The sequence below is a fragment of the Mesocricetus auratus genome, unplaced genomic scaffold (genome assembly GCF_017639785.1).
Source record: "Mesocricetus auratus isolate SY011 unplaced genomic scaffold, BCM_Maur_2.0 Super-Scaffold_100013, whole genome shotgun sequence".
Taxonomy (NCBI): domain Eukaryota; kingdom Metazoa; phylum Chordata; class Mammalia; order Rodentia; family Cricetidae; genus Mesocricetus; species Mesocricetus auratus.
Genome location: NW_024429196.1, coordinates 47290514 through 47305679, shown reverse-complemented (window position 1 = coordinate 47305679; position 15166 = coordinate 47290514). Strand labels below are relative to the sequence as shown.

Here is a 15166-nt window from a genome sequence, read left to right as displayed (position 1 = left end):
CAGGTATGTTCCTGTCATCCCTCATCTTTCCAGGACCTTTATCATGAAGGGATACTGGATTTTGTCAAAGGCTTTTTCAGCATCTAGTGAGATGATCATGTGATTTTTGTTACTCAGCTTATTTATATGGTAGATTACACTGATAGATTTTCGTATGTTGAACCATCCCTGCATCCCTAGGATGAAGCCTACTTGATCATGGTGGATGATTTTTCCTATGTGTTCTTGGATTCGATTTGCTAGTATTTTATTGAGTATTTTTGCATCAATATTCATGAGGGAAATTGGTCTGAAGTTCTCTTTCTTAGTTGTGTCTTTGTGTGGCTTGGGTACCAAGGTAATTATAGCCTCATAAAAAGAGTTTGGCAGTGAACCTCTTCCTTCTATTGTGTGGAATACTTTGAGGAGTATTGGAATTAGCTCTTCTTTGAATTTCTGGTAGAATTCTGCACTGAAGCCATCTGGGCCTGGGCTTCTTTTGGTTGGGAGACTTTTGGTGACCACTTCTATTTCATTACAGATTATAGGTCTGTTTAGATTGCTTATCTGTTCTTGATTTAATTTTGGTAAGTGAGAGCTATCCAGAAAATTGTCAATTTCCTTTAGATTTTCGAAGTATGACTTGATGATTCTCTGGATTTCCTCAGTGTCTGTTGCTATGTCCCCCTTTTCATTTCTGATTTTGAATTAGTATGCTCTCTCTCTGTGAGGAGCCGCCCTCGCTATCGCTATCGCCATTAGAAGATGGCGCTGACATCTGCTGTCAGTTGGAGTTTACCATTTAAGCTGTGCCTCACCCGTCATCTGGGGTGATGAGCAAACCACCAATCCCGGCTCTACACGTCTCACTCGGAGCTCCTAGGCTTATATAAGGGGCTGGGTTTCTTAGCTTGGGGTCTCCCTCTCAGAAGCTGATCATCTATCTCTCAAGATGTATTAAAGCTTTACTGCAGAAGGATCCGAGTGTCCTGCGTCGTTCTTGCTGGCGAGACGGTAGCGCGGGACATCTGGTGCCGAAACCCGGGAACTCTTCAACATCGCCGGCGCCGCGGGAGACCCCTCGGAAGACGGGGCGGATTCAGAACTGCAGGGACGTAAGTTCAGAGAGGTATGCTTGATCCTGAACACCCCTTTTCTCGACTTTGGCCTTAGTTTGTCATCACCGTGGGACGGGTCAGTGGAGGCTTTGGTGCTAGTCCTGTTTGTCCTCCTTCTTCATCGTGGCTGGTGCTGACAGAACGGTGCTGTCAGTCTGGTAAAGGAGTTGAGCGCCGTTTTTTAGATAAGCCGCTAGCGCGATGGGGTTGTCACAGTCAGTGGTTACTGCCCTACAGACTGTGCTAAAACAAAGAGATCTCAAAATTGCACCACGAACACTTCAAAATTTTGTGAAGGAGGTAGATAGAGTGGCACCATGGTATGCTTGTTCCGGGTCCCTCACTGTGGCCTCATGGAACAAGCTAGGTAAAGAACTAGACAGGAAGCATGCAGAAGGAGATCTCCACTTAGGTACCAAAGCCATTTGGAAGCTAGTTAAAAACTGCTTGGAGGATGAGGCCTGTCACCCTGCTATAGTAGAAAGTCAGGGAACCTTAGAGGAAGTTCAGGATAGCATGTCAGAAACTGAACGGAGTGAGAGAATGGGAGCTCGCAAAAGGAAAGACATGTCTAAGAAAAAAGGCCCTCCCCAAGAAGTTAAGAAAGGGGGAGAGAAAGAAGGGAGTGATCATTCACCCCCTAACAAATCTAAGAAAAAGAAAAAGCCAGAATCTAGCCTATACCCTACGGTAGAGCTAGAAGCCTTGGAGCTAGATAATTCCGATTCTGACACTCTGGATTCTAGCGAAGAAGGTGGTCTAGAGGAGGAGGTGGCACGGTATGAGGAAGAAAGATATCACCCTGATAGACACCGGCCGCTGAAAACAAAAATGAATGTGAGGCCACCGCCTATAAATCCGGCGGGCTCACGCCCCTCGGCGCCTCCCCGTATGAGCTTCGGCTGAATACTGGTACTGACTCCTTTTTACCTTTAGAGGAACGGAGAAAAATACAAATGGCTTTTCCAGTATTCGAGAATGTGGAAGGCGGAAGAGTACATACTCCCGTAGATTACAATCAAATCAAAGAATTGGCCGAATCCGTTCGTAATTATGGGGTCAATGCTAACTTTACCACAATGCAGGTGGAAAGGCTTGCTAATTTTGCCATGACTCCCACTGACTGGCAGACGACAGTGAAAGCAGTGCTTCCCAACATGGGACAATACATGGAATGGAAGGCTCTCTGGTATGATGCAGCCCAGGCGCAAGCTAGAGTTAATGCCACAGCTGAAGATGAGAATCAGAGGCAGTGGACATTTGAAATGCTGACAGGTCAGGGTCAACATGCCCTTAATCAAACCAACTACATCTGGGGCGTCTATGGTCAGGTGTCGGCCGCTGCTATTAAAGCATGGAAGGCCCTCACAAAAAGGGGAGAATCCAGTGGACACCTTACAAAGATTGTCCAAGGACCCCAAGAGCCATTTTCAGACTTTGTGGCCAGAATGACCGAGGCCGCCGGTCGCATCTTTGGTGATTCAGAACAAGCTATGCCCCTGATTGAGCAACTTGTCTATGAACAAGCAACCCAGGAATGTCGAGCGGCTATCGCCCCTCGCAAAAGCAAAGGTTTACAAGATTGGCTCAGAGTGTGCAGGGAGCTGGGGGGACCCCTAACCAATGCAGGACTAGCTGCCGCCATTTTACAAACGCACAGGCATAGAGATTTATCTAGTCGAAAAGCTTGTTTTAATTGTGGGAAAATGGGGCACCTTAAGAAAGATTGTCAATCCCCTGAAAGAACAAGAGAACTGAAGCTTTGCCGTCGTTGTGGTAAAGGTTATCATAGGGCTAGTGAGTGCAGGTCAGTCCGGGATATGAAAGGGAGGCTTCTGCCCCCTATTGAAGAACCCAAGGTACCCCAATCAAAAAACGGGTCACGGGGCCCATGGTCCCAGGGCCCTCAGAAATATGGGAACCGATTTCAGAAAAGCAATCAAGAGGAAGTAGAGGCTTCCGAGGAACCCCCGGAATGGACTTGCGTGCCGCTTCCGACTTCTTACTCATGCCCCAAATGAATGTTCAACCGGTCCCAGTCCATTCCCCTGGACCTTTGCCCCCTGCCACCATTGGGCTTATTCTGGGCCGTGGCTCCTTAACTTTACAGGGACTCATTATATATCCTGGGATTGTTGACCCGTATCATAAAGAGGAGATTCAAGTTCTCTGTTCTAGCCCTCGGGGTGTATTTTCTATAAAGCAGGGAGATAGAATTGCACAACTGGTGTTGCTGCCCTCCCTCGGGGATGGAGAAACCTACACTTCACAAAAAAGGGCTATGGGATCTTCTGGAAGTGATTCAGCCTATCTGGCTATACCCCTAAATGAGAGACCTACAATAAAATTGTTAATTAATGGAAAAGAATTTGAAGGGATAATGGATACGGGAGCAGACAAAAGCATTATTTCACTCCATTGGTGGCCGAAGTCTTGGCCCACTGTTGTTTCATCTCATTCTCTACAAGGTATTGGATACCAGTCCTCTCCTGCCATCAGTGCCTCAGCCTTAACCTGGCGGAACGCTGAGGGCAAACAGGGATGTTTTACCCCCTATGTGTTGCCACTCCCTGTAAATTTATGGGGACGGGATGTGTTACAGGCCATGGGCATGACCCTAACTAATGAATACTCCCCCCAGGCATCAGCCATTATGGCAAAGATGGGGTATACAAAGGGTAGAGGCTTGGGTAGGCAAGAACAAGGCAGAATAAAACCCATTACACAACATGGAAATCGGGGTAGAAAAGGACTGGGTTTTATTTAGGGGCCGTTGAGGCTTCACGACCCATACCGTGGAAAACAGAGGAGCCGTTATGGGTCTCTCAATGGCCTCTATCCTCTGAAAAATTAGAGGCTGTCACAAGATTAGTGCAAGAACAGGAACGGCTGGGGCATCTAGAGCCTTCTACCTCCCCATGGAATACACCAATTTTTGTTATTAAGAAGAAATCTGGGAAGTGGAGATTACTCCATGACCTGCGGGCCATTAACAATCAGATGCATCTTTTTGGCCCTGTTTAAAGAGGACTTCCTTTGCTTTCTGCACTCCCTCAAGATTGGAAGCTTATTATTATAGATATTAAGGATTGTTTCTTCTCTATTCCACTTTACCCACGGGATAGACCAAGGTTTGCCTTCACTATCCCTTCTCTTAATCATATGGAACCAGACAAGAGATTTCAGTGGAAGGTACTGCCGCAAGGCATGGCCAATAGCCCAACAATATGTCAGCTGTATGTGCAGGAGGCTTTGGAGCCAATTAGGAAGCAATTTACATCTTTAATCATGATCCATTATATGGACGATATTCTTATTTGTCACAAAGAGTTAGATGTTTTACAAAAGGCTTTTCCCATACTGGTGGCTGAATTAAAACAGTGGGGATTAGAGATTGCCTCAGAAAAGGTTCAAATTGCAGATACAGGCCTCTTTTTGGGCTCAATGATTACTCCCAAAAATATAGTTCCTCAGAAAATAGAAATTCGCAAAGACCACTTACAAACATTAAATGATTTTCAGAAACTTCTGGGAGATATAAATTGGTTGAGGCCCTTTTTAAAAATTCCATCTGCTGATCTAAAACCCCTCTTCGATCTCCTGGAGGGTGAGCCTCATATCTCCTCACCCAGAAAATTTACCCCTGCCGCCCACCGAGCCTTACAGATGGTGGAAGAGGCCTTACAGGAAGCACAATTACAACGTATTGAGGAGTCACTACCTTTTAATCTGTGTGTTTTTAAGACAGCTCAGTTGCCAACTGCAGTCCTGTGGCAACATGGACCATTACTTTGGATTCATCCAAATGCTTCCCCTGCTAAGATTATTGACTGGTACCCTGATGCTGTTGCACAGCTCGCGCTTCGCGGAATAAAAGCAGCTGTTACGCATTTTGGCAGGGATCCTGATTCCTTGATTGTGCCTTATACTGCTGCACAAGTTCAGACCTTGGCAGCAACATCTAGTGATTGGGCAGTTTTAGTTACTTCCTTTTCAGGACAAATTGATAATCATTTTCCAAAGCATCCAATTTTACAGTTTGCCCTAAACCAGGCTATAGTGTTTCCACAAGTGACAGCTAAAGACCCACTCCCAGATGGGACTGTGGTGTACACTGATGGATCGAAAACTGGTATGGGAGCTTATGTGGTCAAGGATAGGGTTATATCTAAACAATATAATGAAACTTCACCTCAAGTTGTAGAATGTCTGATAGTACTGGAGGTTCTTGAGGCTTTTCCAGGACCCCTCAATATTGTATCAGATTCCTCTTATGTGGTTAATGCAGTTAATCTCCTTGAGATAGCTGGAATAATAAGATCCTCCAGCAGAGTTGCTAACATCTTTCAGAAGATACAAGCTGCCTTGTTAAATAGGAGATTTCCTGTTTTCATTACCCATGTCCGAGCACATTCTGGACTCCCAGGTCCCATGTCCTTAGGGAATGACTTAGCGGACAAGGCTACAAAGCTGGTGGCCGCTGCCTTGTCTACCCACACACAAGCAGCAAAAGAATTCCATCAGCGCTTTCATGTGACGGCTGAGACCTTGCGCCGTCGTTTTGCTCTATCCAGGAAAGAGGCTAGGGAAATTGTTACTCAATGCCAGAATTGCTGCGAATTCTTACCTGCTCCCCACGTGGGAATAAACCCACGTGGCATTAGACCATTGCAGATGTGGCAGATGGATGTTACTCATATTCCCTCTTTTGGAAGGCTTCAATATGTTCATGTTTCTGTTGACACCTGTTCTGGCGTAATGTTTGCCACACCCCTAACAGGGGAAAAGGCCTCATATGTGATTCAACATTGCCTTGAGGCCTGGAGTGCTTGGGGAAAACCCAGAATTTTAAAAACAGACAATGGACCAGCATATACCTCTCAAAAATTCCGACAGTTTTGTCGGCAAATGGATGTTACCCATCTAACTGGCCTACCTTATAACCCTCAAGGACAGGGCATTGTGGAACGTGCCCATCGTACACTCAAATCATATCTGATTAAACAAAAGGGGAGTATTGAGGATGTTCTACCCTCGGTACCAAGAGTTGCTGTGTCCATGGCACTTTTTACCCTTAATTTCTTGAACTCTGATGCCCAAGGCCACACTGCGGCCGATCGCCACAGTTTAGAGCCTGATAGGCCAAAAGAATTTGTAAAATGGAAAGATGTGCTAACTAATGAATGGAAAGGCCCGGATCCTATTCTAATAAGATCCAGGGGAGCTGTGTGTGTTTTTCCACAGGAGGAAGAAAACCCCCTGTGGATCCCTGAAAGACTCACTCGAAGAGCTCCTTCACAACTCCAGAATAAGAAGGATGGAGGCCAAGTGGGTGATGAAGACTCTCCTACTCGGGATGATGGTTCCTAGTATGATGGGAGAGTTACGGTGGGCCATCATGTCTACCTTCCCCTACCGATGCCAGTGATGCATAATGCCCAGGAGTTCCCTAGATTTTTCACAACTAATAGAGAGTTGGGGCTTGCCTTTTTGCCTTTAGATCCTCAGATACAGAGTTTTCAGGATGAGAGAACCTTGTCATTGGTAGGAAGCTTGTGCTTTACTGTGATTTCTTCATTAAAGGATAATTTTATTCATATGGATCCAGAAAGATCTAATGCTAATCCTTTTGAATTAATGGAAGCTGTACTGATCTTTCTCCTATGGCAATGATTGCTGGAGGATATAGTGAGAAGGGACAGATTACTTTTGATTGGAAAGGGGCATTAGGCAACAGTCTGAGTGAGGGACAGAGCTCTGGATCATCTGATTGGTCCTCCTCCAATGTTAAGTATACCCCTTTTAAGAGAACTAATTATTCAGCTGCTCCAATTTGTGTTTGGCTGCCCTTTATTTGGGTTGTGAGTAATGATACCTTAGGTAAGAATCAGAAAGAAATAAATTGCTCTGCTTAGAATTGTTTTTATGCATTATGCTGGGATGCTATTAAGCACCCTTTTGCTTTGGTAATGCGCATGCCTCGATTTGTTCCAGTTCCTGTTGAGGTGCCAAGTAGTTTGAGTTTGTTTAGGGAAAAGCGAGATTTTTGGGATCTCTGCTATTATTGTGGGCCTGATAGCTGCCGCCGCGGTTACTGCTTCGGTTACCGCCTCGGCCCTTGCACTTTCCGCCACTGTGCAGACAACTCAAACCATTAATGAACTATCAGCCACTGTGACCATGGCCCTAGATAAACAGGCCACTGCCAATTCTCAGATACAAGGAGGCCTGATGTTGGTAAACCAACAGATTAATTTGGTTCAGGAACAATTGGATATATTGTGGCAGATGGCCCAATTGGGATGTGAACAAAAGTTGCCTGGCCTTTGTGTCACTTCAGTACAATATGAGAATTTTACAAGAGCAGCTAACCTGTCAAAAGCTCTGTCTCAACATTTATTACAGAATTGGACTTTTGAGTTTGAGCAGACACTCCGTGAGTTGAGAGTGGCGATCCTGCAAGTGAATTCGACGCGTCTGGATCTTTCTCTGATGGAAGGCCTCTCCTCCTGGATTTCATCTGCATTTTCTTATTTTAAGGAATGGGTGGGGGTGGGATCATTTAGCCTAGTTCTCTGCTGTGGAATAGTGTTGATGCTTTGGATGGTGTGTAAGCTCAGAGCCCAAACAAAAGAGACAAAGTGATGGTGGCACAAGCACTTGCTGCCTTAGAACACGGAGCCTCCCTGACATTTGGTTAACCATGTTAAAGCAATAGGTCGCTGGCCTCCCGGCTCTTGCACCCCACGAGGCTAGTCTCATTGCACGGGATAGAGTGGGTAGGCTTCAGCAGCCCAAGGAGTTGCAAGGCTAAGCACTGCACAGGAGAGGTCTGCGGTATAACGACTTTCTCCTGGGAGATAAGTCATCTTGCATGAAGGTTCTATGTCATGATCTCCTTCCCCCAGAAAAACGACATCGGGACTGGTCAGGGATCCCTCTGGGGATAAGACCCTGGAGAGGAGCTTTGTACATGTTCCAAATTTGCACATGGGGATTTGACCTCTATCTCCACTCCAAAGTTGTGGGTGTCCTATGGCTTCAAAAATAAATGAATAGGGGGAGATGTGAGGAGCCGCCCTCGCTATCGCTATCGCCATTAGAAGATGGCGCTGACATCTGCTGTCAGTTGGAGTTTACCGTTTAAGCTGTGCCTCACCCGTCATCTGGGGTGATGAGCAAACCACCAATCCCGGCTCTACACGTCTCACTCGGAGCTCCTAGGCTTATATAAGGGGCTGGGTTTCTTAGCTTGGGGTCTCCCTCTCAGAAGCTGATCATCTATCTCTCAAGATGTATTAAAGCTTTACTGCAGAAGGATCCGAGTGTCCTGCGTCGTTCTTGCTGGCGAGACGGTAGCGCGGGACATCTCTCTGCCTTTTGGTTAGTTTGGATAAAGGTTTGTCTATCTTGTTGATTTTCTCAAAGAACCAACTCTTTGTTTCATTGATTCTTTGCAATGTTTTCTGGTTTCTACTTTATTGATTTCAGCCCTCAATTTGGTTATTTCCTGGCATCTACTCCTCCTGGGTGAGTTTGCTTCTTTTTGTTCTAGAGCTTTCAGTTGTTTTATTAATTCTCTAGTGTGACTATTCTCCAGTTTCTTCATGTGGGCACTTAGTAATATGAACTTTCCTGTCAGCACTGCTTTCAAAGTGTCCCATAAGTTTGGTTATATTGTGTCTTTATTCTCATTGAATTCCAGGAAGTCTTTAATTTCTTTCTTGACCCAGGGATGGTACAATGTGCACTGTTGAATTTCCATGAGTTTGTAGGGTTTCTGCGATTTGTGTTGTTGTTGTTGTTGAATTCTAATTTTAAGGCATGGTGGTCTGATAAGATACAGGGAGTTATTCCAATTTATTTTTGTATCTGTGGAGGTTTGCTATGTTTCCAATTATGTGTTCGATTTCAGAGAAGGTTCCATGTGGCGCTGAGAAGAAGGTATATTCTTTTGTGTTTGGATGAAATGTTCTATAGATGTCTGTAAACCCAATTGGGTCATAAAAGACAATCCTGTATGTTTAACACTTCTGGTTTCTCTGGAGATTTGTGAGCTCAAGGATCTTTGTGCTATGCTCTCAACATTAAATGCCACCACTAGATTGTTAAGAAATGGGATTTAAAACAATAGATAATCCTGAGGCACCAGAAATAGTTTCCATGGTGACATGATGACCCAATGAAATGGAAGACCATCTCTGCAGATCTCTTTCCACCCTGCAGTGTGGTTCAGTACCTGCTTCAGTCAGCTTCTGTGTGCCCTGACTTGGGTTGGGTTTGGTTGGATTGGCATTTGCCAAAGGACAGTCAATTAGGAGATGAGAGAAAGAGAGGATATGGGAGGTCTAGGTATTTACAATCTTAGTTCCTCTGCTGTAGGCTCCAACTGGGTTGGCTATGATGTTTAGCTACAAATTCTACTCCTATAAGTGGCCCTCTCCATGAAAGTTTCCCACCACAATGCAGTAACCACTCCCCTGCACTGTCCCTGGTGACTCCTTACACCTGTCCATACCTTTAGGAACGGTGCTCTGGTTAAATACCCCTCAACATACTCAGCTAGCTTAGATCAAGATACCAAGAACAACCCAGGAAGGAGGTTGCTGTGGGGCAGATACAAAACTGAGACTGTAGGTAACCTTTTGAAAGTCACAGAAGAGGCTTCCACAGAGCACTAAAGCAAGTGGAGACATCTAGCCCAGGCATCACCTCAAAGAAAAAGTTCTAGAATTTCTATGCCCAAGCAAAGAAATCGCTGATAAACAACCATTTTACATGTGTGATTATATACAAAGTAGTATTTTATTTTTAATTATGCGCATGCCTTTGTCTGTGTATGATGTACATGTGAGTGCAGGTGCCTGTAGAGGCCAGAGGAAAGTATCAGATCCCCTGAAGCCCAAGTTACAGGTAATTATGAGCCACCTAACATGGGTACTGGGAACCAAAACCCCATCTTCTACAAGACAGTATACACTTTTAACCTCTGAACTGTCTCTCCAGCCCATGAGATATACATATTTTTTTGTTTTGTTTTGTTTTGTTTTTTTGGTTTTTCGAGACAGGGTTTCTCTGTATTGTTTTGGAGGCTATCCTGGAACTCGCTTTGTAGACCAGGCTGGCCTCGAACTCACAGAGATCCACCTGCCTCTGCCTCCCAAGTGCTGGGATTAAAGGCGTGCGCCACCAACGCCTGGCTTGAGATATACATATTTTTAAAAGTCAAAGCCAAGGGCTGAGAGTTGACTGCTCTTACAGAAGTCCTGAGTTCAAATCCCATCAACAAATAGATAAATAAATCTTTTTTAAGTCATTTAAAAAAGTCAAAGCCAATCCTGTTTACCAATGAATGAGGCATCATTACTCTAAAAACTCTCCCTTACCTCTTTTACAGATGCTAGGGTAAAAGGCATCAGGAAACACAGTCCCAGCCTGATACGCGTCCTGGTGTTCTAAGAGCAGCTAAGGAACAAGAGAATGTAGAAATTAGAAGGCAGGAACCAGCAGGCTGCGAGAAGTCATCCCCCTGCATTTCTAGCTATGAGAGTCTAGACCTCTACTGGACCAGGACAGAATGAAGCGGAAAGACAGACAGGAGTGACTAAATGTTAAAAGCCTAGTATACTTTACCAGAATACAGTATATATCATATATAACTTTAGGATTTTTCCTATTTAACAGGCCAGTTTAGAAAGTAGCAAAAACTGTTTAAATTTTACCATCTTTCATTTTCTATTTTTGTTTCTCTAATGGAGTGGAATCCCCCTAAGACTATTTTGAGTTTTTATTTCTTTATGAACTTGCTATGTAGCCAAAGATGACCTCAAACTCCAGAACCTCCTGCCTCTATCTCCAGAGTGCTGGGTTTGCAGGCCTGTACCAACCACCATTCCCAGTCTTCCCTAAGACGATTCAGCTGATCCAAAATTGGTTTAGGACAAGATTTTCAATGATCTTCAGTGAAATAAGAAGCATATACATGCACACACGCACGTGCAAGCACACACACACACAGTTCTTTGTTGACTCCTATGGAGTGGCAAGCTCAGGCCATAGGCTAAGAAACAGACACGGAGTCTCCAGAGCGCTTGGCACAGCCCCAGCTCAGCCATGGAGCCCTCCTGCTTCTCCCACTAGCTTAGAAGCCCTGGGTTTTCTGCAGCAGAGATGCGGGGGCTCCTGGTGGAGCACCAGCGTCCCATTGCTCACAGGCACAGCACAGGACATCAGGTTCACCAGGAGCATGGACTGAGATTACAAAGGCCTGTATCTAGTGCTCAAGATGGATTTGCATTTGCCAAATTAAGACTGTGTTGAAGTCTGTCAAATCTGCAGCTAACCTGCAGGACAGTGGCTGTGACAACAGGCATACGGGCAGTTTTCAGAACCACTGTTTTGCATGTTGCTCCTGGAGGCCTTTCTAGACATTTCTAGACACTGCTGGAAGTGTACTTCTGACTCACATAGAGGGGACAGCCAGTTCCTTCACTCCTGGCCTTTAATCCCTCTCTGCCTAAGCTAGATCAAAGAGCTTCTGCAAAGGGACCGTGAAGGACACAATCCAGTCAAGTTTGGTGGTACAACTGTTTTTCTTCTCTTTCCTTTTATTAAAAAATAAATTTATTCATTATTATTATTATGCATGTGTGATATGTAGTGTGTGTGTGTGTGTGTGTGTGTGTGCACGTGCGCACGCATGCTTTCAGCTGTGTGGATAAATGTGTGCTACAGCACACGTGTGGAGTAGCAAGCCACTTTCAGAAGCAAGTTCCCTCCATCCCCATGGGTTCTAGAGCTCAAACTCTGGTCATTACCTTTGATACAGAATACCTTTACCCACCTTTGATACAGAGTACCTTTACCCACTGAGACATCTCACCAGCCAGAGAGTTGGATTTCTGTCACTTAAAAATCATAAATAATAAGCTTTAGTGACAATTCAGTGGCTAAAGGCTCTTGCTGCTGTTCCAAAGGACCAGAGTTCAATTCACAGTACCCCCATCAGGAGTCTCACAATTGCCTGTAACTCCAGCTACAAGAGATCTGACACCCTCTTATGGCCTCCACAGGCACAGGATTACATTTGGCACACACACACACACACACACACACACATGCATACACATATACACATAAGTTTTTAAAATGCATAAAGAGTCTTAGCAGCTTCTGGTTTAGGAGCTTGGTGTGTGTTAAGCCTTTGTTACATATCAAGGGAAAGGTAATCTTATAATAAACCATTGTCAGACACAGGCTATTAACAGATGAGGTAATAGAAAAATTTCTACACTCTTGAAATGTATACAACTATTGATAAGTTAATAATTGAAAGGCCAAGTAAACCTGGAACAAAATACTCTTGTGAGACAGGGTCACTTACAACCTAGGCTTGTTTTGAACTCATTATACAGTTAAGGGAGACCTTAAACTGATTCTTCTGCCTCAGCCTCCCAAGTGTTGGAATGGCAGGTGTTTACCACCCTGCCCAGCCCAATTTTGCTTATCTACCAAACCTGCAAGTGTGAAAAGAAAAAAAAGCAAACCATAAAAACAAAACCTTACCAAACAGTAAAATACAAGAGGAATTAAGGCAGGTGTGTGTGTACATGTATGAGCGTATGTGTATACTAAGAAGTACATATACATGAATGTGGTTTTTTGTTCATGCTCTCTGTCTCATACCTTCCTCCAAAAGTGGAATGTAAAAACTAGAATTTCCCTGCCCCAGGCAGGTCGGAAACTCTGACTTTAAAGGTGGGGAATGTTTTGACCTGAGTCTGACCCTAAAGACATTCTTGCCTTATCCTATGTGATAGGGAAGGACAGTTGAGCAACCTGAGCATCTTGCTGGACTTCCCCACTCAGGCAAGGAACGTTAAGTCAGACTCCTTGATGCTACTGTCCAGCTTCAGCCAACACAATGACACCTCCATAGAATTCCAGAGGACAAGGCTACATTTTATGGACAGCTGGGTACAAGGAAGCTTGAAGGAATAATAATACCTCATCCTGAGCCAAAGATATGGCATGCACCTCCCCCAAAACACACGTAAGATAAATAAATGTATACAATTAAAAAAACTTTTTAAGAAGCTCATTGTGGAGCTAGGGGGGGGACCAGCTCCAACTCAATGGGGAAGAAGTGCTTATGTCTGGGACCTTTCCAGAACTTGCTGTATGCTGTGAGAGCCAACATTACATTTTAAGTTTTAATTAATATGCCTTAGAGATCCATGAAGCAAAAAGATGCCTCTGATCTGCAAGCCCCTTGCCCAAGAACAGATAGAGCCTGAAATGCTGGAGGATGTTGTTTATGAGAGATAACAAGCCATATATTTTCCACTCCCCTAAACAAGTGTGTTTGACCCATCTGCACTGGATGTGCTCAGTCACATGTGGGCGGGAAGTTCACAGGCAGGAAATGTATGCTTGCACCTGATTGGATATAGGCTGGAGGTACATCAGGATGTATCCTTGCCCCGACAGGACCTGGTGGGAAATACTTAAGCTGCTGCAAAACTTGAATCTGGGCTATTTTTTTTTCTGGGAAACCAGAGATGCACCTGACCAGTATTTAATTAAAGCTTGCTTCAAATTTGGCTTTAAACTGTGGTAGTGGTCTTATTCTCAATTGGTGGGACTAACAATGCCTGTCTGTCCACCCGCCTTTCTGTTTACATTTACTTACTTGTATGTATGCCACATGTAGAAGTCAGAGAGCAACTTTCAGGAGTGCTTTTTTTCCCCTTCCACTGTCTGGTGTCTAGGGATCAGACACTCATGTTGGCAGGCTCAGCCTCAAGCACCTTTATCTGCTGAGCTACCTCATCAGACCAATGGTCTCAGTCAGCTCTGGTATCACAAGAGAGTGCAAACCACTGTTATCAATGCCAGTCTTAAGACTCATCTTTGCCATAGAATGTTATATATATCATCATCATCATCATCCAACTAGGAGTCATGTATATGGACACAGTGGGTTAAACTGACTTGAGGATGGCACAGGTGACCCATCACATAGTCCTACAGTTGGGAGGAGACCCAGAAATAGCACACTTCTTCATAAAGACCTCTGGCTTCTGAGTTCAAGTTGCAGCTACAACTCTCTTATCTAGAATATGCATGGCCCTGGGTTCGGTTTCCAGCAATACACTCTAGACACACACACACACCAAGAGAGACAGACAGACTTCCTGCTCCTCCTGATGATAAAGATGTGGACAACATATAATGATAAAAAGTAGAAAAGAATGAGTGATTTCTCTCAAGTATGACCTTTCTTTATTAGAAAAAATTGGTTGGGCATTGGTGGCGCACGCCTTTATTCCCAGCACTTGGGAGGCAGAGGCAGGCGGATCTCTGTGAGTTTGAGGTCAGCCTGGTCTACAGAGCTACCGAGCAAGTACCAGAACAGCCTCCAAAACAATACAGAGAAACCCTGTCTCGAAAAAAATATATATCAAAATTATTTCAAGGACTAGGGATGTAGCTCACTGGTAATGCCATTGCCTAGCATGCACAAAGACCTGGATTCTATACCAACTATCACAAAAAGCAAAGAAAATGCATGCTTTCAAATGATGAATTATATTACTTATATATTTAAATTTTAAAATAGTAAAAACTTAAATTGATATACATAAATTTGTGTACATACATATATAGTGTCTGAGTGTCACTGGAGGGGATGTGTGCCTTTTAATTACAACATTATTTTTATAAAGACATAAGGACAACTCTTAGGATTAAAGATCTGTTTAGACCTGTGTTTGATACCAACAGAGGAAAATGTATGTACAATAAGCAGAAATCCAGCTCCCTACCTCTTTGTAGTTAATGTGTCCATCTTGAAGCTGAAGAAACTCCAGAGCCCTGTGTCCTGAAAGAAATCAATATCATACGAGCTAAGTTCAACTGTACTCACCAGAGATCATTTTTAAAAGATTCCTTTTAAAGTGTGTGTGTGTGTGTGTGTGTGTGTGTTTTTATATGCACATGAATGCAGTTGCCCATGGAAGGTAGGAGACGACATGGGATCCCCTGGAGCTGGAGCTACACAGTTGTGA

The 15166-nt window shown here is 44.2% G+C and overlaps 1 protein-coding gene across 16 annotated transcripts in view; it reads right to left on the bottom strand.

Moving 5' to 3' along the window:
* Positions 1–15166, bottom strand: part of Gpld1 (glycosylphosphatidylinositol specific phospholipase D1) — a 69241-nt gene that overhangs the window by 43710 nt on the left and 10365 nt on the right. For all 16 annotated transcript variants that reach the window (XR_005880811.1, XM_040755738.1, XM_040755741.1 and 13 more), the window contains 2 exons: positions 14924–14979; positions 10484–10562 (listed from right to left, as the gene is read on the bottom strand). Coding sequence is in view for 15 of the 16 variants with exons in the window: in XM_040755738.1 (XP_040611672.1) it covers positions 10484–10562; positions 14924–14979 (135 nt within the window). In the remaining variant the exon portion in view is untranslated. The remainder of the gene's footprint in view (positions 1–10483; positions 10563–14923; positions 14980–15166) is intronic.